Source organism: Triturus cristatus, chromosome 3_1 (genome assembly GCF_964204655.1).
Source record: "Triturus cristatus chromosome 3_1, aTriCri1.1, whole genome shotgun sequence".
NCBI lineage: Eukaryota > Metazoa > Chordata > Amphibia > Caudata > Salamandridae > Triturus > Triturus cristatus.
In genome coordinates, this window is record NC_140583.1 from 872,961,570 (window position 1) to 872,981,549 (window position 19,980).

The 19,980-nt window shown below is 42.1% G+C and overlaps 2 protein-coding genes across 4 annotated transcripts in view; one reads left to right on the forward strand and one right to left on the reverse strand.

Annotated features, from left to right (window-relative positions):
- METTL5 (methyltransferase 5, N6-adenosine) overlaps nt 1–8,976 on the forward strand; it is a 107,239-nt gene extending 98,263 nt beyond the window's left edge. For both annotated transcript variants that reach the window (XR_014978926.1, XM_085645347.1), the window contains one exon: nt 8,840–8,976. Coding sequence is in view for 1 of the 2 variants with exons in the window: in XM_085645347.1 (XP_085501473.1) it covers nt 8,840–8,881 (42 nt within the window). In the remaining variant the exon portion in view is untranslated. The remainder of the gene's footprint in view (nt 1–8,839) is intronic.
- The window catches only part of SSB (small RNA binding exonuclease protection factor La), an 80,446-nt gene continuing 69,099 nt past the window's right edge, over nt 8,634–19,980 (reverse strand). For both annotated transcript variants that reach the window (XM_085645346.1, XM_085645345.1), the window contains exons 10-12: nt 11,811–11,997; nt 9,477–9,611; nt 8,634–9,131 (exon numbers count right to left, since the gene is read on the reverse strand). In XM_085645346.1, the coding sequence (XP_085501472.1) occupies nt 8,965–9,131; nt 9,477–9,611; nt 11,811–11,997 (489 nt within the window). In that variant the 3' untranslated portion in view covers nt 8,634–8,964. The remainder of the gene's footprint in view (nt 9,132–9,476; nt 9,612–11,810; nt 11,998–19,980) is intronic.

The following is a 19,980-nucleotide window of genomic DNA, read 5'->3' on the forward strand; positions in this document are numbered from 1 at the left end:
CAGATGGCTGGCAGCTATTATGATCTATCATGATATATTGGTAGCTGCCCTTATAAAGTTGGGTTTCTGATATAGGGTGGACATGCATAGAAAAAAGATTTGAAAATCTTGGAGTAGTTTAAATGCCTAACTTTTAGGCCACCAATTTACAGTTACTGGAGTTTCTGGTTTGAAAGAGCTTGTAGGACAAGTAACTTGTAGACCCAGATCTCCACAATGGGAATCTTCACTGAATTCATTCATATTGAATACCTTAGTCTATGCGCAAATCCTGAAACCTTTATTAACACACTTTTTTCATGCATGTCATTCTAATATCCTTTTTTATAATAAAAAAAAAATAAAAACAGCCAATTTAAGTTTTACAGAGCGCAGTTTAGAAACTATAAAAATATACACTAATGATGTTGTAACCAAAGGTAACAATTACTTAACTTTAACCTTTGTTTTTTCCCCAATGATAAATGTTAATACTTTTAAATTATTTTAGTTATTTAGTTTTAGGTTTTTTGTTTTGTTGTTTTGATGACTTGGTTCTGGTCCGATCACCTAATACTGTTGTAACAGACAAGCTTCCTTGATGGAATTGTCTACTTGGGATTGTTTGGAGTTTGTAAGTACTACGACGAATGATGGCGATTTGAATCCTGGATTGCAGGCATTTCTTGTAATAGTCAATACCCTTGTCGTGTTGTGCATTGTTCCTCTACCAGAGCAGGGATGGGCAAAGAAGTCACTGTTTAGTTGTCGCAGGGTGCTTCTCATCCGAGGCAGGTGGTGGTCATCTATCATTCTCTCCAATAGGTTTGAGTGTTCTGGTGCTACATAAGGGTGTCAAACTTGCTGGTGGTGATGTCGTCTTTACAACATATTGTCAGCTCTTCCGTGTTCCTTTATCTGTATTTCTGGTGTCATTTGCATGAGATCCACAAAAAAGGCTGCCTTTAAAATGAGACAATGCATACAAATACCAAAGCATTAACCATAGAGCAATAGACCACCTAGACAGATACTAGTAGGCCTTCGCTGGGCAGGTCCTTGAGCTCTTGCATTATGTCCATGAGATGATCATCAGTTAACCCCTATACCGACCCCCACAACAACTGAGCATATTTTTCCAACAGTATGGTGGCGGTAGCTATAGTGGAAGATGTCTCCAAGTATTCCTTCTCACTATATTAGTCTCCTGGCTATTTAGTATCAAAAACTATGTACATGCTGGATACTTCTTCCATATCCAAGACACCATCCCAATATACACTTGGAATGGTTTATACCACAAGTTGCTGATTTCATTCTGGCTGAGTAAGGTACATTTACATTATTGCTTCCATTAAGCCTAGCATGAAGGCAACCAAAGTCTGGGTGGCTCGCTGTATACTGAAGTTTGGGCTAAGGTATTGCCTTTGTGGCTTTCCCGGTCACCTCCTTAAAAGTAGTGATGTTATCAATGCAGAATTTCAGCAGTGATCAATTCAGAAAATCTGGGGATTCAGATGTTGTGATTATTTTCTGGGTAAAATGTTATTGTGCAGTGCAGAATTTCACATGAAGCAAGCTTTTTGAGTGGTATCGGAGGCAATTTCAGTTGGCCTCTGAAAGGAAGCAGATAACCAGATCAACATTGGTGATTTTGAGGACTTGTCTTTGTGAAACTCACTTATAGTGCCTTGGCGTTGAAAGATTCCTCATGTTGTGGAGAGCTTTAACAGAGAATACTGTAGTCTTGGATACCTGTGAAGTAGAGACCTGATATATAATCCTCAAAATTAACCTCAATTGGTGAACATTTTTCATGCCTCACATTTCCTATACCTTTGTGAGCGGGGGTGGTGGTGGTGGCAGCACACCAGTTTTTGTCAAGATTTCTCCTGAGCAGATTCTTTCTCCATCTTTAAACAATAGTGTGTTCACCAGAAAATATCCAAGAGAACCTTTTACAGAATGACTGTAGAGATTAAACAATGAGTATTGCAGTCAATGTGACTAATATTTAAAACAGGAAAGCCTTTGTGAATCCGTTCAGGAAAACTGCATCCAAAAATGCAAAGGTCAAAAGAAAATTGAGGAGCATAACATTCTAAAAATGTTGAAATATGTGCTTTTTGATCATTGGCCAAAGCAGTGTACTCTGGCAGAGGAAAACCTGGCTTGCTTAAAGAGATAGTCATTTGTTCACAAATATTCGGAAGGAGGCCATGATGGAGAACATTTGATCAAAAGTAGATGGAGGCCTCAGAATTAACCCCTTCAGTGCCCGCCCCTTTCCCCGCCCTGTGCCGGCCGTTGTATTAGCGGGCGGGGTCTATGACGAGCTGGACTCGTCATGGGCACAGCGCCACCGCGGCCCATGACGAGTCCAGCTCGTCATGGGCACTGAAGGGGTTAAGGGACGCAAGTGCAGGTACATAGTAAACCACCTTTCAACAAGTTTGGTCAGCAATGAGTAGCATTCTTCCTGTGAGCTCCAGTCAGAGGCTATTCTGGTTTGAATCTGAATGCCTGTGCTTGATCTAGAGGACAAATTATTTGTCAGGTGCATGCATTGCACCCAGATGAGGAGTGGCGGAGAAGCAGATTTGAGATATTGTATTGTAGCATTTGTGTACTGCTTTCTTAACCTTAGTTATCCTAAAATAGTTTTTAGTTGGTCAAGTATGTTGCCACTCTTTTGGAGGATTGCTCCAGATAGGTCACGTTGAATGAGCAGATGTTCTTAACACTTTTTCTATTTGTTTTTATCACCAGAATTTGTATTCTATCCCCATAGCTTAGTGCCTTGTCCTCTATTTTTTCAGTCTTTTTGGATTAGATCGGCTGATCTTCTCTTCACTTGTCAGAGGTAATTAAGGCAACACTGAGTTTTTGTAGTGTGCATTGAGAGGAAACTGCACGCCCCTTTGTTACTTAAGGTTTTTTTATTTCAATTCACAGGTCCTGATGAGACCCTCTAAATCAAGGGTTCTCGAAACGCGTAGACCTTGTTGAGTGACCACAAGAATTTGGAAATGGTTTAAAATCAAACAATATTGAGAGTCACTATTTCATCGATACTATCTGTGGTCTGACAAAACAGAATATTAAGTGTTTAGCTTTTTCTCCACAAGATTGATAGAGTTGTGTGAATGTTTTAACAGTACCAGTATGTTTGGAGCAAAGAAGAGTGTTCTGTCTAGAATGGTTGAAATGTATGTTTGAAAAGTGTTTGTCTATTTCACGTATGATGTTTCATTCATGTGATTTGTAATTCTTTTGTTGTATTTTGTCTTATGGAAGGACGATAAAGTTTGATATAATTAAATTGATCGATTAAATCAAAAAAAGAAATTTTCACGCATTTTGTTCTACTTCAAAATGTGTCCTCACAAATTGACCTGAGGGTTAAACAGTAGCAGTACTAGCACATCTGTTGTTCATTCTATTACGGGCTCAGCTTTACTGCTCTTGGCCTACCTCCAATTTTTGGTTGTTGTCCAGATAGGTCACTGGCAAAGTATGTAGGAGCACCTTACCCTTGAGGCAATTCGAAAGTGAGCGATCGAATTGCATTGTGTGCGCACACATCCAATCTTGTAGCCTGAGATCAGTCATATTTGCATAACTGCAATCTGAGTAACAATTTATCTGCAGGTGGGATTTCCAGACTTGCATGTCTGTAAAGGAGAAGTGTGGGTGGAGGGGGATAATAAAGCATGAGGTTTCTTCTCTGACTGCAAACTGTAGATATGCAATATTTGGTGTGTGTGTCCCATTGGTTACCTGCTTAGAAAATCCAATGCATTTGAAGGAGATTCCTCTCGCCACTGGTGGCCAGTATCTTTGAGGGTAGGAGTAGTGTGGCCAATACCTACTCTAGAGCTTGTTTGGCTAATGTGTCATTAGATGCTTAGGCAGTCAAATGTAGAGCTCATTGGCATAGTAGAGACTGGGCAGCACAAGAACCATAGAAGCCTATGCTCAGGTGAGGGAAGGTATGGTGAAATATCCATAGAGTACCAAGCACATTTGGTCACACGGTTGAACCAAGTTTGGACTGAGAAGTCAGTCGATGAACACACATTTTTCACTTTTGATTGAGGTGGTTAGTGGCAGTCCAACCTCCTGAAGACGGTGGTATATTTTGCCATGCTCCACAAGTGATGATATTGGTTTTGGATCACTCCTACTTGAGTAGTGAGAGCATACAGTCCTCAAGCATTGTTCCAACTGCAAGTAGTAGTTACTACTCCATTGATGATTTTTTTTTTTTTTTAAAGCAACAGTTTTAATAGTAGTGCCAATTTATTATATCATTTCTTAACGTGAGCAAAATAATTGTCACATGTGCCATCGGTCTATTTGGAGAACTCAAACATGCCTCATTCCTGGAAGCTTGGCTTATGTCCATGCACGGGCAGTCAAACTGCGCAGTCAAACTGCATTGCCAATCGCAGTGGATATTCTTTGATTTGCTGTGAATGACAGGGAGGCAGAAGGTCCGGTTTTGTTGGCATTTCCAGCCTTTTCACTGCCTAATTTGCTTGTTTCCTTGAGGATCAATTACTGTAACCATTTATTTTACAAAGCACCAGGTGGGGGGGGGGGGGGGGCACGCTATCAAAAGGTTAATTTTTATGTGCATTATTAAATACATACCCTTAAGTTCAGCTTACTAGATTTTTGGTTGTCTTTCCTTAGAGGACACCAGCAGATTATGGGAAAGAAAGTGCTAACAAAACTTCTGATAGTAAGAGCAAGCAGAATATTCTGTGCCCCTCCCCCTTAGGATGGAATCATACTAAGCCTACACTCACAGTTAAAACTTTGGTTGTTCTATATGAGGATCCCTCATTCAAAGCAGTCTTCTCATTTCACTTATTCCGCTTACTGGGAAAGACTGTTGCATTTTTACCTACGCCACTCCCAAGCTTGTGTCATATACTCCTGTATGTTGGTCACACTGATTACTGCACTTAGAAAACGCCAATGGTTCCAACTGCAAGAGTGAAGTTGTAACAAGTAAGCTGGGGCGAACCCCTGTGTGGGGCCAGAAAATTATTGAATTAAAGGGGTGACAGCTGTCAAGTTTCATCCAAGAACGAATGATGCAATAATATGACAGTTTAGGTTCTATTAGAGTTAATCCAATTAAGGAGTAGACCAAGCATTTCTGTAATTCTTAATCTTTGAACTACTTGTTGATGAACAGTTTTGAAGACTGATCAGATTAAGTAGGAGGGCAGTGACTCCATTAACTGTTTTCTTCAGTGTGTAGCAGATATGAACCATTTCTGATTTGGTGCCTTTACTAGGTCGGAATTTTATCTGTTTGTGAGAACCTGAATTTGTTTAAGAAAGAGAGATCCGAGTAGAAATTGCTTTTTCAGTATGGAGAAACATGTCTTCCGTATGAAAGTTTGTAGTTTGCAAGGTCAGACTGGTTTACCTCCTTGATTCTTTGGCATCTACTTGTTTCTAGATGGCTGGGGAAATTTGTTGTAAATGGAGGATTGCTTTGGCAGGTATTACAGGAGAGGATGCGAAAATATTATTTGAAGGGCCTGCAGTGACTGCTTACAGAAATTAGTTGGTAGACAAACAAGTAAAAAGAACAGGGTTTTGACTGTGGTGGTAGGAACACATTGGTGAGAATGGCAAGCTGGCCACTGCCTATTTTTAAGGAGTCAATATTAGCTTTTAAAATTAAACATTGTAGCAGAGCTGTGGATAGCAGCTGGTGCAGGCCAGGTTATAGATTTAAGCAAGAATAAAAAAGATCCCAAAAAAAATAATTTGCCTGAACTGTTACAGACTTTTTAGAGTGGGATCTTTCCTTTCTTGATGGTTGCTTTCTAGATTCTGTTCGGTGATAGAACAGATTGCTCGTTCCACCTGTGCCTTTTCCTCCAAGGCAGCTAGTTTTCCCTCTTATTTTACAACGAGAAGTGAACCAGAGTGTTTCAGTGATACAGCTGGCACCAAGAGGCTTGGAGGAGAACTACTATATCGAAGGCCTTGGGCAGCCATTGGCTTTAGAGATACGAGTCAAAGATTACAGTTTCAATATGTTTGGGCTGATGAGAGCCTAGGTCACTATTATTCTAGTTTACTAACTGCACTTTCTTGAACACAGTTGTTGGCTGTAAAGCAAAAGGCAAGTCCAAATTGAACTTTTTAATGTGGCACTCATTCAGGTAAAGGGGTGGCTTTCATTAACTGAGAGAAGTCCACCTACGGTAAATATTGCATGAAGAGTGCCGCTATGCAGGATAAGTGTTTAGATGACTAAGTGCTTCAGGTTTTGTGTGGAGAGAGGAGGCCTGGCTTAGTTCTGGTTAAACTCTCAAGAGGAATAGGTGGCTGTAGCACACCCGGAGAGGTGGATATTCCCCAGTTGTATTGTAGGCACACTTATTAGCACTCAATCCCAAACTGTGCAATGCCAAGGTGCATTATTTGACAAGTCGCACGCTACTCCATTGTTGTGGTGCTTGATAGGAAAGATGTTCTGCAATCGAGTTCTATGTGGAAAGGTGTTTGATGATTTGCTTATATTCTATTTTGGTTTGGAGTGCTTAATATGCTAGAGTAGGCACAGTTTAAAAATATTCAGCTGCCATGACATTCTTCAGTCTCCCTATGGATTTTTTTTTTTTTTTTTAATGACTGCCCAGAACTTAGCCCACGTCCTGGCTCAATTCAGCAATTACAACATCCACTATGTAAATCTAAAGTTTTAGAGGGGGGCACTAGTTTGCATAACGGTCATCCTAGGTACAGAGAAATATTTATTATGCTTTAGAATGTTCGACCTTGGTGCTGTGGATAAGATAAGTACCTGCAGAAATATAGAATATTAAGAGCCAAAGGTGCCAGCCATTATTTGGAAGTTTTGTGCACTGGGTGCATGTCCCTTTTGTTATTGAGTGGCTTGGTGTAGTTGAGCCAATGGTGGCTGCATAAAACAGTCAACTTGTTTTAAGGTTTTGACAGCCGACAGCCCTAATATATTTGGTATACAGATCAAACCAGGGCTAGGTAAGCAGGCTCCAGTAGTTTGTAGTTCCAAGCAACTAGGATAGACTGTTTAATCAGGACCACCAAAACAGACTTGATCACGGAGGGACACGACTTGGAAAAGATGGGTTGAAGAGGCCCAATAATTTAAAGTTAGATGAACACGCTGCTGATTCATGTGCCAACCAGGTCAGAGTTGTGGATAGCTAGTGGCTGCAAAAATGAGGGTCCTCCGTAGGTAAAGAAGCAGTTGACGAGTTCTTTGATCACAGTAGCAGTTTAGCAGGTGTCCGGGGTAGAGAATGGATTATGGGGAGTCTTAAGTTGCTACTGAGTGATCAGTCTAAGACTGCAGGAGATAAATGGCAGTCATTCCTAACAAATTGTAGGATTGCTGTGGTGACTGTAGGATGCACAACTTAAGGATTGCATGGAAGGTATACAGATCGGTAAAGGAGGCTGGGTGGACTTATGACTGTCAGGGGGACATGGGTAAGAAGGTGGAGGAGAGTCCGGTACTAGTAAATTGTAGTGATGAAGATAGATGGCTGTGTGAAAGCGTATTAGATGGTGGGGCAGAAAAATATTGAGGGGGATATGGAGCAGTTAGAGTGGAGTGTACATTTGACGTTAGAGGCACAAAATCATTCGTTCAGGGAGGAGTAGGGTAAGATGGGTAGTGGTATCAGTGGAAGTAGGTGAGATAGGATAGTGAGAAGATACCCATAGTAAAGCAGGAGGTGCACAGGAAGAGTAGTTCACTAACAGTCTTTACAGAGTCCATCCAGGAGCATCTCTGGTGGTGCTCGCCCCACCTGCAGCCAGGTAACCATCAAACTGGGGACTAAGAAGTGTAAACAGAAAAAAAGGCAGCAGGCCTTTTCAAGCTACGCATCCAGGAACCATATACCTGTATCCAGCAGGACCATTCTTTAACTTTTCTAAATTGAAGCAATCTTCTCTTTAAAGAGCACTACATCGCAATATATTAACTGTCCACAAACCAGCTACCTCTCCAATCACTTGCTGACTTTTAGTCCGTAACCCTGTACACTGCTATGCTGCCTTTTGGATCATCATATACAGTGTGTGTGTCTCAATGTGCTCATGCTATTTGAAGGATTATGCTACTGAGGATTAACTTTTATTTGGGTTTAGATGGGCAGGAGAAAGTTTGAGTTGAGGGGCTCTGGTCTTATGCTGAATCTGGTTCAAAAAGATAAAGTGCCACAGGAAGACACCCTTAACACCTCTGCCTAGTTGCTCTGGGAGGACAGGTTGAAGATCATGGGACACGCCCCCCCCCCCCCAACCTGGCTGGTCCAATGAGTGCAATTCATACTGGAGCGGTGCTGCTCATTTTACTTTTTTTTATTTAAATGATTAAAATTTGCCTTTCAGAGGCAGATGCAAAAAAATAAAATCCCACGATCAAAAATAAGGGGGGCGGGGGATCAATGCATTGTTGGAGAGCAGAGGACAGATGAGGCCCCGTGGATGTGTAAGCAGTGCTCCAAATCCGGTGGCTTATGAAGGAAGCAGGAATACTAAAGATCCCTTCGGGTCATAGCAAATCATATTGTCCTGGATATTTGTAGGACAGATTCATTATAATTAGTGTAATTAAGACGCTCCCATGAAATAGAACATTTTATTATATTTGAAATGTTTTCATGATTTTGTCTGGTTCAGTGCTTGAGGGTCATCTCCCAAAAAAACTGGAAGGCTTAAAAACAACTCAAATGTTACAATATAACTAAAATATAAAATGCCCTGATTGGTTATAAAACGGGACAGTGTGTCTACACGTGAAACAACTAAATTTTGTTTTCCTTATTTGCAGGTCGATATTGAAGTGGACTTCATCAGATTTTCTTTCAAATGATTTCCAAACAGGAATGGCCATAAAACACTTGGAAAAACAAAAACTTTGTATTTAAAAAAAGTCCAGGGAGTTTGATTCGGATACTACTGATCTCCGCCTCCATTCTCATTTTTGGGTTGTTTTGAAGCAGGTTCCTCAGAAGCATTAGACTCCTCCAGGCTCCTCTTTTTGGGACTCGGTGGTTCGTTACCAGTTTTGACCGTGGATACCTTTTCATCTGTACTGATTTCTTTCTTGGGACTGGGTGGACCTTTGAATTGAAAGGGAAACAAATGAGAATTTGCTTTTGCAATGCCAAGTGTCAATCAACTACCGTTATTATAATGAACATTTCTATCAACTGCCTGTAAAAAACGCTTTAAGATAAACAATTGCAAAGGGATAGGACCATCCATTGATCAGTTAAGGCTAAGTCTTAGCAAGGAAGTCAAAATGTAAAATGCGTCCCATTTTGAAGCTATACCATTAAACAGTCATGATAAACTTGGTCTCAGGCACTCATCTTGCCTCAGTTGTTTGAGAGAGAACACCGATCAGCAGATGCATTTTTTATGTTGCTTTATTTTTTCCTAATAAAGTAACTTGCATTGGTTACCTTTTGAATCGCCATCCTCATCTTCACCATCACTTTCAAACTTCGTTTTCTTGCCTTGAAACTGCACTTTTCTCTTTTGGGAGGAGCCTTGTGTACCTTTACCACCACCTCTGCCTTTACCTTTAAATTTCCGACCTAAGAGCATAAAGTAAAATGGCATCAGTAGTAGAAACCTTTCTATAATGTTATCAAAGTACACATGTTCGCGTTGTAATTTGTTAAGTGCAAACAATCTTTGATAGCAGCTAAACTTAATTTGGGAAATTCTGCTGTTCATGTGCAATATATACCTTCCAACTAGTGCAGTAAGCAGTAACTATTTACACCTAAAAAAAAAAAGCCTAGAAAGAAAGCAAGATTCTGAACCTCCCCGTCCTGCGCTTGCGGTGTATGGGGCAAGGGGGAGCATAGTCTGTCAGATGTCAGTGAGGGAGGCCCCACCGAGAAGGTGGTACCGAAACTTAGGATCTGTACAAACATTTTTCGAAGCAAAACATTGACAGAAAATGTGCACATCCAGCCACATGTCGTGCCCCAAGTGTGGCTAGAAAAGTATTTGAACTACCCAGAAAGACACCAGATGTAGCTATGTAGATTCTCTACAAGCCTCATTTTCCCACTTAACCAATGGGTAGCTGAAGTCACGTGACTTTCACAAAAATATCGAACTTTGGGCACCTCGAAGTATACTTAACATTTTGGAAGTAGCAATTACATGTCAAAGTGAGTCACAAACCTAGTTTGAGTCGGGAAAAAAAACCAAAAAAAAAAAAAAAACTTATGATATATTAACTTATATCATTCATCAGCAATATCGCAAAGAATCTTCACTTGCATTCTCATAAGGAGTAGTTTATTATATAGATTCATGCAATCGTTTAGTTAGTCCTGGTCTCATAAGAACACCTCTTGCCAACATTTGATTCATTACTGTTGCTTTCTAGGATACATGGGAAAGAATTTAGCATCAGGATCAGCGATCCAAAGCACATTTAAATAATACTTTCTTCAGACTACTCCTAGCATACCAATCCGGATTCTTTTAGCTATTCCACTGAAACTGGACATTTTAAATAATTGAAAAAGTTCCAATTGAAAAATTGAATAAGTTCCACGCTTAATGTTTTGATTTTATTAGTTTATCAAATACATTTCAAGGTTCCACGATTTTAAAAACGTTGTGAAATATAGTGGAGCTTGCACCGAGAGGATGGTGGTGCTAAATATAGTGCACCAAAATTGGGATCAGAGTAAAGAACAATCACATTCTTCTATTACCCTTTTAGAAAGTAAACAGCTAGGACTGAAGAAGGTCACCTGTAGGTATTCTGAAATTGTAGTCAAATGATCAGAGTACTGCAGGAGAGCTGGCCTTTTTTCAAATTCACTCAAATCTAGTTTGACAATGCCTACTGAAGTCAGGCATGATGAGTACCGAAGACTACATCCAACACTGCAAATCGCTGCAAAATTCAGGATTAAGTCCAGACCCTGGAAGAGCATTAGAAAGATATGGTAGGTTGGATGCAAAGGTAACTGGCAGAAAGTCATTTAACGCATGTAAACCCAGGGTTCCCTAGAAAGCATTCTGTGCATAAATCACCACACCATAATCTGGGCAACTTTTAGAGGGGTGGGCATGACATCGGACTAGACTCTTGCCCTCCAACCTCCTCTTCTGGCTCAGAGCTGGTAAAATTAAAAGTAATCGCCTCTCAAACACAAGCAAGTTGTGTCACTCTGCCTCATAATACCAGCTTCTGAGGAGAAAGGCATATGACCAATACTACACTTCATGCCATCAAGGTAACTACCAGTATAAAGGCTTAAAGACCAGCATAGCATGTACCAGACAGTCTCCATCGTCCACCAAACTACAGTGACCCAAGCCCAAAGGTGTACAAGGTAATCTAAAGTTGCCCACCTCCGCCCCTTTGTGTGCTGAACATGTGCGTTCTACAGAAAACCTTTAAACCAGGTTGTATATTATGGATGAAATAAAAAAAATATTCTTTAGGATATAACATCAAGTGGACCGTTATCCTGTGTACCCTTGTGTGCGGGAGGTTGCTGTAGACTGAAACGTCAGATTGCACCGTGGCACATTAAAATCAGGCTGCCTGCCAATAATTATTAACCTTAAACGAACGGAATCAGGGCATGTTTTGTATGATGGTTTCAATTGCACTGGAGTCTGATGACTCATTTATACATAGCTTGACTAAGTGACATGATCACAAAGCCATCATCTAAATATAATATCCATAATTCATGGTATGTCACCAAACCAAATTTCTCTAGTCACATGTCACCATGCAAAGGCTTTGCACTTACCCTTGTTGCGATACTTGTTTAAAGATTCTTGCTGATTCTCCACAATTTTCTTCAAGGCTTCCTTCTCTGCATCCCCTTCAAGAACTTCCCATTTGACATCTTTGTTGCGTAGCTGCAAATTTCCATCATTTGCTGCCTTTGCTTTCTCAAGTGCTTCCAATGCCTTCTCTTTGAACAATATAATTCCCTGTATCGAAATAAGTTAAGTTTTTTTAAGCAGACTCAGCACCACACTACACAATGCGCTAAGTACTGGGGAAAATACACCCTGTATTATTGCAGATGTACAGGTAGACCATGTGAAAAACCCCACAGAACATTTAAACCTTATTTCTGCATGTTTTACTATTCTCATAAACCCGTTACAGGATAATATACAGGAATAAATAAATTTCACCGAAAGTATAAAGCATCCAAACACCATTCATTATGAAAAATGTAAACTGAGAATCGGAGAAAAAAAATTGAAGTGGCAAACTACAGACGGTTTAGTTTGCCCGTCATGTTCCCCAAAAAAACAAAAAAACTGATTTCCTACACCACAGCGGTCTAGAGTGCCTGATCTTATTTGGACAGTTTCCATGGCTGAATATGCAGGGGGCTTGAGGTCATCTAAGAGGGTAGAAGTGGTGTTCTAGGAGCTAATGACTACAAATGTGCACGTTTCCAGTATGCAGGTACCACCTCTGTTACTAAGCTGGCAGCATGCTGCTGCAATCTGTATTTCGCTGCAACCTTTAGTGCTTCCTTCTATCTGCAGCAGTACAGCCTATTGGGCCCCATCTGCAATAACGATGGGGAAAAAAAAAAACACGGAGGTCATGTACTTTTGACAGCAGGCAGTCTTTAGGCAAACAATCTTTGAATATATCCTTTAGAAAAGTGGGGACCAGAGTAGTACTTCTGAAAGAATGCAATCTAAAGGAGTAATACAATCTCACCAAATCATAGATTAACAACTAAGGGCCTGGGGTGTACTTAACAGCGAACAGTCGGAGAAGTAAAGTACAAATCAGGAAACCTGGCAAGAAACCTGGCAAGAAACCCAGCCAGAGTTGGCTGACCTGAAAAGATCTACAGCGAGAGGTTTAAAACTAAAACGCAGGGACCCAGAGAAGACTGCGGTGTCCTGGACTGCAGTCTTGCTAGCATGTATGTTTAGGTCGAGCCTAAGCCAGGGTGCATGATGTAGTAGAGTATGGAAGAGAAGCCCCGCCCACTCCACCCATATTTGTCATTGGCTTCTGTTTTTGTCCTTTGTAAATTCAGGCTTCTGATTTAGTAATCAGTTTTAGTTCCTCCTTAGTACCACCCTTTCTTCATTTGTAACCTCCCATGGCTACTGGCCCCTTTACTTCGATTGCTACACTGTACTGTTATTTAGTCTTGTAAGCACTATTTTCTTTGAGTTACTCCTACTTCAGGCAGAACGTGCTTTGCTTACATTTAGCGCGCTATGCGTACTTTCACTTTCGAAGCAGCAGGACAATGGCGGCTGCTTATTTGCAATGACACAGGTCTCACATTTAAATGAGACCTATGGCATTGCAAAAAAATATTTCAGAGGAGCTGCTGCTGACACACCAAAGCTGGCCTGCTACACTCGGGGCTACACCTGCAAGCCCGGCCTCCCGTGCCAAAGCAGCGCTCCTGGATGTCTGGATCCAAAATGCCTGCCTGCGGTATCGCTTTGTTTGTCCTAAGTTGGCAGGGTATGCCCACACGTGGGTCCCTTGCTCACTTTGCCACTGGATTCAAGATAGCCTGGCTGATGAGGGGGATGAACCCGAAACTGGTCCCAGGATGCTTGTTTCCGGTCCAGGGAAGACATGGCTAGGCAGTTCGGGCTGGACTGTTCTCATGAGGCACAGGGTGACTGATTTGCATATGGCCTTGTCTGAACTGGGGTGGTGGAGTGAGCTAAAGAATGATGGATTAAATCCAGATCAGTTGACTGGGGGTGAGGGTTTGATTTGCGCGAACGCTCCGTCCATCATCCCCTTGGGTGTTGCTGCCAGCATTCACCATCAAGAGCATGTGGATAGCGCAAGTGTGACTCCTTGTACCAAATGTGCATGTTCATACAATATGTACATTGAAATTGTAATGGGCACATGTTCATTTGTAGACTGCAACTGTTTACCCGTATGGATCAGCCCTGAAAAGGTTCAGTAAGCTGTACGTTTGTTTATTCATTGACAGTGCGTTCTTACAGGTCAACCCCGTGCATCCACACTTTCGGAAATGAAGGCAGTAGCAGGTTTCACAACCATAATACCACCAATAAAAAACGAATGCGTAAAACCACCCCCACCCCACAGTTTTCCCCCCCAGCATCGTGAAATGTAAACACATTTCCGTAAATTTGCAGCACGTAATCAAGTTAATTATGTTACACTAAAGGGCATCTGCTCACGGTGGCCCCTCAGCTACTCGCATATGAAGGTGAACAGCTCAACCAGTTTGACACTTCTCTCTGTGGCGCAATGAAAGGTATTTCATCAAATGTAACAGTGCATGTGTCACGCCAGAGCACAAGACGGGGAACCCCGAATAGATACCCAAGCATACCTTCATCCCATTCTCCCACAGCGCTTTGGATCGGTCCAGTGGCTCTATAAGAGCTCAGCATCTGTTTATTATCTAGCGCGCGCTGCTAAATGAACGGTTTAATCTACCGCATTTCAACTATCTGCTAAAAAAACAAGCATTTACTATGCAATGGTCTCGGCATTGTTAAAGTTAGAGCTATTGGCATTGCGCCGGACATTATTTTTGTTTTTAAAACATTGAAAGAAACTGATCGTTATTTACAATGTCAATAGCTTAATCACTCAAATGCGAGACATTGCATTTGCACCCACACACAGTTCCCCACACACTGACAGAGCCACCACGCATAGAGCCACCTACAAAAAAAGCCACACACACAGAGCCACACACACACACACACACACAGAGAGCCACACTTCCAAAGCCCATACATGACAGTAACCCGAGTCAAGGCCCCATTCTCCCGATTTATATTTTTTTATCTCCCAATTTGCTCTTCTGAAATGTTGGCATGTATGCCTATGTGGGGGGTGTGGGTGTTCCTTGTTTACCTTATGGCCAAAGAGATGCTGAGGCTCTGACAGACGGCCATAATGAAAGATGGGTATAATGACATCCAGTACCCCACAACTTCAAGCGTTTTGTGGAGGGGCGCCCTCGCAGCGCACACGAGAGGTCAACAAATGAACGACATCCCCAGGGGGTAGATACCGGGGCAGCTACTGGAAGTCTGCAGGCGGGGAAAGGGTAACTGGCACAAAACTGGGAGACAGTGGAAAAAAAAAAGTAACTGCCAAAGTCTCTACAAAAATAAACGTGAGTGAGGCTGACGCTGCCCGGATCATAACGACTATGCGAGACATATGGATATGGGCACCATAGGTTAAAACCAGAAGTTGACTTTCCTGCGTGTATGTGATGTCTAACGAATACAGACGGGAAATACCTGCAAGATATATATATTCTTGCCTGCAGCACGCTACTATAGTGCATTGTAATGACAAGGCGTGTACACATGACGTTAACTCTTGATTCGACAGACACCCTGCGGCAGCTCTACACAGGGGGCTGAGGCGGACCTGGTGGGTGGACCCCCTCAGACACAAACACAGCGACTGTCCAGTGTCCTAGAAGTGGCGTCTGTACCAAAGCCGATTGATACGTGTTGATTAACGATATCAGGAGTCCAACCCTTATACACAATCATCCTGCGCGCTTAAGGACCAAGAGACGGTTGTTACATCGACCCCCATATTGGTGTCTAAGGGTCCAACACAAGACCCTTTGAGTAGTTTCATTGTGCGTGATTTACAGCGTACAAATTACACTAATTTGAACAGGCGATTTTTGTAAATTCGGTTTCTACTCACGATATACTGAGACGCCAAGTCCCCACTACTCACCCCTTCGGGTCCCGGTCCTCCAATTTGTAAAATAGCAGACTCCAGTTATTGGCTAAGACTTCGGGCGTGACTTAACATTTAAGTGACCAGCCTCTACCAATCATTCCCCTAGATTGGAAACCCTAGGAGCAATCAGAAGGCGTTAATTCTATGCCCAGCTCCCATTGGCACCAGTTTATCGAACTACAGCCATGAACACATTCGTAGGCAGGAGGTGTGGCGTTCTCAGGTAAAGTTAGTGGCTCTCGCGATATCAGAACCGTACGTATAGTGACGCAAAGACCGCTTTCGTGAAAGTAGCCATTTGATTCGTTAGCAAAGAAGGGAGAAATAACTTCAGTAACTAGTTTTCTTTGGAAACAAGTGACGACCATATTGAGATGGGTTAATTTCACTTTCTAAAGTAGCGGAGAATGAATAAAGCTGCTTAAAGCTTTCTGTAATTAAGTAAAATAGTTAGTAATATAAAGGCCCACGAGCAGCCGGAAGGTAGCGTGGCTGTCAGTGTAGCAGCTGTTCAGGGAATGACAAGAACGCCATGACGTCAGCTAAATACAGGACAAGCATTCCATGTTAGGTCACAATGGGACTAGCAAGTATGCGGGGAAACACAGAAGCATGCTAACAAGGGCATCTGAAGGGCCCCTGGAGGGACTGTGTTTAAGACCGAGGAGCAATGGGGATGACGCCATAAACGCCACCGCCTTTCTCCGAGGTCAAGCAGAAATGCCTCAGAGAAACGCAGTGGCATTTTCGGATTGGGGGGCGCGTTTCTCTCTCTCCTCTTCCCATTGGCTGGAATGTTTACATTCCAGAGGAGAGAAAAAGTAAAAAACACGCCCCCGAATACGAAAAAGACGGGGCTTGTTTGGAGAGACAAAGCTCTTCTCCAATGGCTGACCAGCATTTAAGAGGCCAGCCAATGGAGAAGAGGAAAGAGGGGCGGGTTCAAGCCCCACTTCTGAAATCATTAAATCTCGCAAGCGCAGCCTTCGCTAGCCGAGACCTAAAAAAAGACACATGTACTGAAATTTGCTCATTTTATGTTTGAGGAGGAACAAGAATATTTATTGTGTTGATGTTTTCAGCAGTGCTTAAAATTCCCCTCCGTTACATCGCTCCCGATTTTGGCAACTGAAACTCAAGGGGATTAAACACTTTGGCCAGGGACACGCAGTGCGATCACGCGAGGAAGCCGGGATTAGAACCGTAGCTAGCCATTTAACCACTATATAGGCCACAGTCAAATTTTAGCATTTTTATATTGCACAAACTTGACCCAAAAGTATTGGAGCACTTTGCATGAGCACCAGTTATGTTACACAAGGGCACATTCACTTTTGGTAAGCGATTTGCCCAGAATCAGAGGATGTTGAGCAAACACCAAGACTCTAACCTGGTTCCCCAGCTCCAAAGTCAGACCTTCTCCAAAGTATGGAGCGGATCGGTCTAGGGTGATTTCCTGAGACATCGCTCGAGTGCAGAGACTGAGATAATGATTCATCTTTGTGGCCTGCATTGAAAACACTAAAGAGTAGGTGGGTGGTTAAATGTTTCTCGTACCTTTAAGTTTGAGCATTGACCCGGTTCCTATTCAATTTACCAACACGGAGTCCTTAAGCAACAAGGTTTTGGAATGCTTGAGCCGGATTTTGGTTCAATCTAAGCCAGAACACGCAGCCATTTGATTTTGGAGGAAAAACGTTTTTTTTCCCTCAGTGTTAAGCATATTGTGGTTTTATAGCTGCACACTAGCCCAAGTAGCCACTCTTCGTTTTTGTAGCCAACGGCGTACAGTATCACGCAGCTTAAAAGCTGTAGACTGGAATGTGAACTAAGAGTCCAAGCAGGCTTAGTTCTAGAGCTTAAAAAATGCGGACTGGTTTGAAGTTCACATATGAAGATTAAGTAAAACTAAAATTGAACTCATTTGCGTAGTCAGTGGTTATTTTTGAAAAAACAGGATGGATCAGAGCCTTAGAGGGCTTAGCCGCCCATCAGCGAGTGCAACATGTCTGACATTTAGCACTTTCACTATTTCTTTGATGCTCATTTTGGAGACAAATCCATTTTTGAGTCGGTGGTAGATAATTTGAGCCATAGAGTCTTATCCATTAGCACAGACAGCTTCTATTTTTGGGGTGGCTGCCACATTGAGACAGTAGAAGACTACAGTGAAGTTAAAACCTACTCCCCGTCTCATATGTAGAGTTTACAACCAGAGCAGTTTTAAAGTATGGGCATCTGCCCAGGGCACCACCTTCCAGGAGATGGATGAGTCTCCTGAAAAAGTGATAATGGTGGGCGTAAAACAGATTTTTATAATGTAACAGCCGAGTATGCCTGTCCTGGGCCAACAGTCTTGGGTAATTAAATTAAAAAAAAATATATATCATTTGTCGCTTCTTACTGAACCTCACCCCTCTCTGCAGGTTTCTGCCTACCCCATCTCTCAACTGTCTACCCCTTGTGTCTACCTCATCTTTTCATACAACTCTCTGTATCGGCCTGGCTTGTACCGCTCACATTCTTAACACTGTTCCTACCTCTACATTTATACATCCCTCCCTCTTAATCTTAGATCTCTGCCCACCTCACACTTCACTTATGTCTCACTTTTTACTTCTCACAAACTCATCTACTTGGTTACCTCCTATGACGGTCTATACCTCCCTTCTGACTCTGATCCCTCTTTATCATTCCCTCTCTCACATTTCTGTTTGTACTTAACATCATTCACTAACTCACCTATTTCTACTCCACCTCAACCACTATCTAACCTCCGAATTTACCTCACTTCTGTTACCTTGCCAGTTCCCTCTTTCTTTCTACCTTTGTTTCCCCTCTCTCTCTCTCCTTGGTCACCAACTTACTCCTTTTGTGCTACCTTTAACCTTCGGAGTCTCTTTACCTTCTTTCTCATATCCCTTCACGGCTTTCCCAAACCTTTCCATCTCTAACTCTTTCATTTTACATATATCTGCGTCCCCTGTTTAGACCCCTCTTAACCTCATAACTATCTCTGTAGCCCAGCCTATCTCCACCTCTGTATCAACCTCACATTTTTTCTTTCCAACTTAACCTCTCTCCCTACTTCACCCTTTCTCTTCTTTCACAGCTCTCCATAACTGTCACAGCCTCACTACTCTTTAGTGGAGGTTTCTTTCTATACCTCTTCTTCTCGTTTTGCTCTTCTCTACCTCACCACTGTCTCTAACTTGCATCTGTCTTTAGATCTAGCACTACCTTTCTACTGGTCCACCTCCCTCTGCCACTACTTCTTAATAACTCACTTTTGTTTTAACCTTCCCGCTCAATCTACCTCCGTCGTCAGTGTACCCAACCCCTTTTCTTTATATTTTGCTCTGCCCATCTCGAGCCCTCTCTTGTCGTTTCTACCGCTTTGTATTTTTTGTCTATCTCACACCTTCTCTTCTCCCAAAGTCTCTTCCTACTTAACCGGTTTCTCTACCTTCTCTCTATTGCTGCCTTTCGCCTTACTCTATTTCACCCCAAGAACTGTTAGGCAGATTTGTCCTTCCTCAGCTACCCATCTCCCCTCCCTCCTTCATAATTCCCTCTTTCTAGCAGAATCTCTTATCTTTCCATCTCAACCTCTTCGTTCAGCTTTACCCAACTTCCCTGCTGCTGCCTATGGGGTAATGATTTTGTGTATATAAAGTAGGCATGAAATGCTTCTGTACTAGTGGTTGTGCTTGTGTGGGCGAGTGTGTGCTTAACTGGACCTTGCAAACTAGCTGCCTTGTACCTTTTCTTAACTGGCAGCTCTCAAAAGTTTGACCAGCCTCACCAAGGCATGGATTTTATAGAGTGTGTTCATTAGCACCCAGAAGATTTACAAAGACTTGGGTAGGAGGCATGCTTACTCTAAAGAGATAGAAAAGAGCTATGCAACTTTGTGTACCTATGGGTAGTGACTACTGTGTGTGTACTTCAAATAAGTGCCAATTCAATTGGAAAAGCAATCTGTGTTGGACACTGACCAAATATCAAATGTGAGCCTGTTTCTACACTTAGCTTAGTACGGCTTCGGAGGTGGGGGACTAGGCTTGTAATTTGGTGGATTGTTTTTCAACCAATATTCAGCAGTTAGACCTTTGAATAAAATGTAATTTAAAGGGAACAAAGTGGAAATGTATAGCTAATATGAGTGCATATGCAGCAGAGGACCAGATTAATTATCAGGTTTTGCA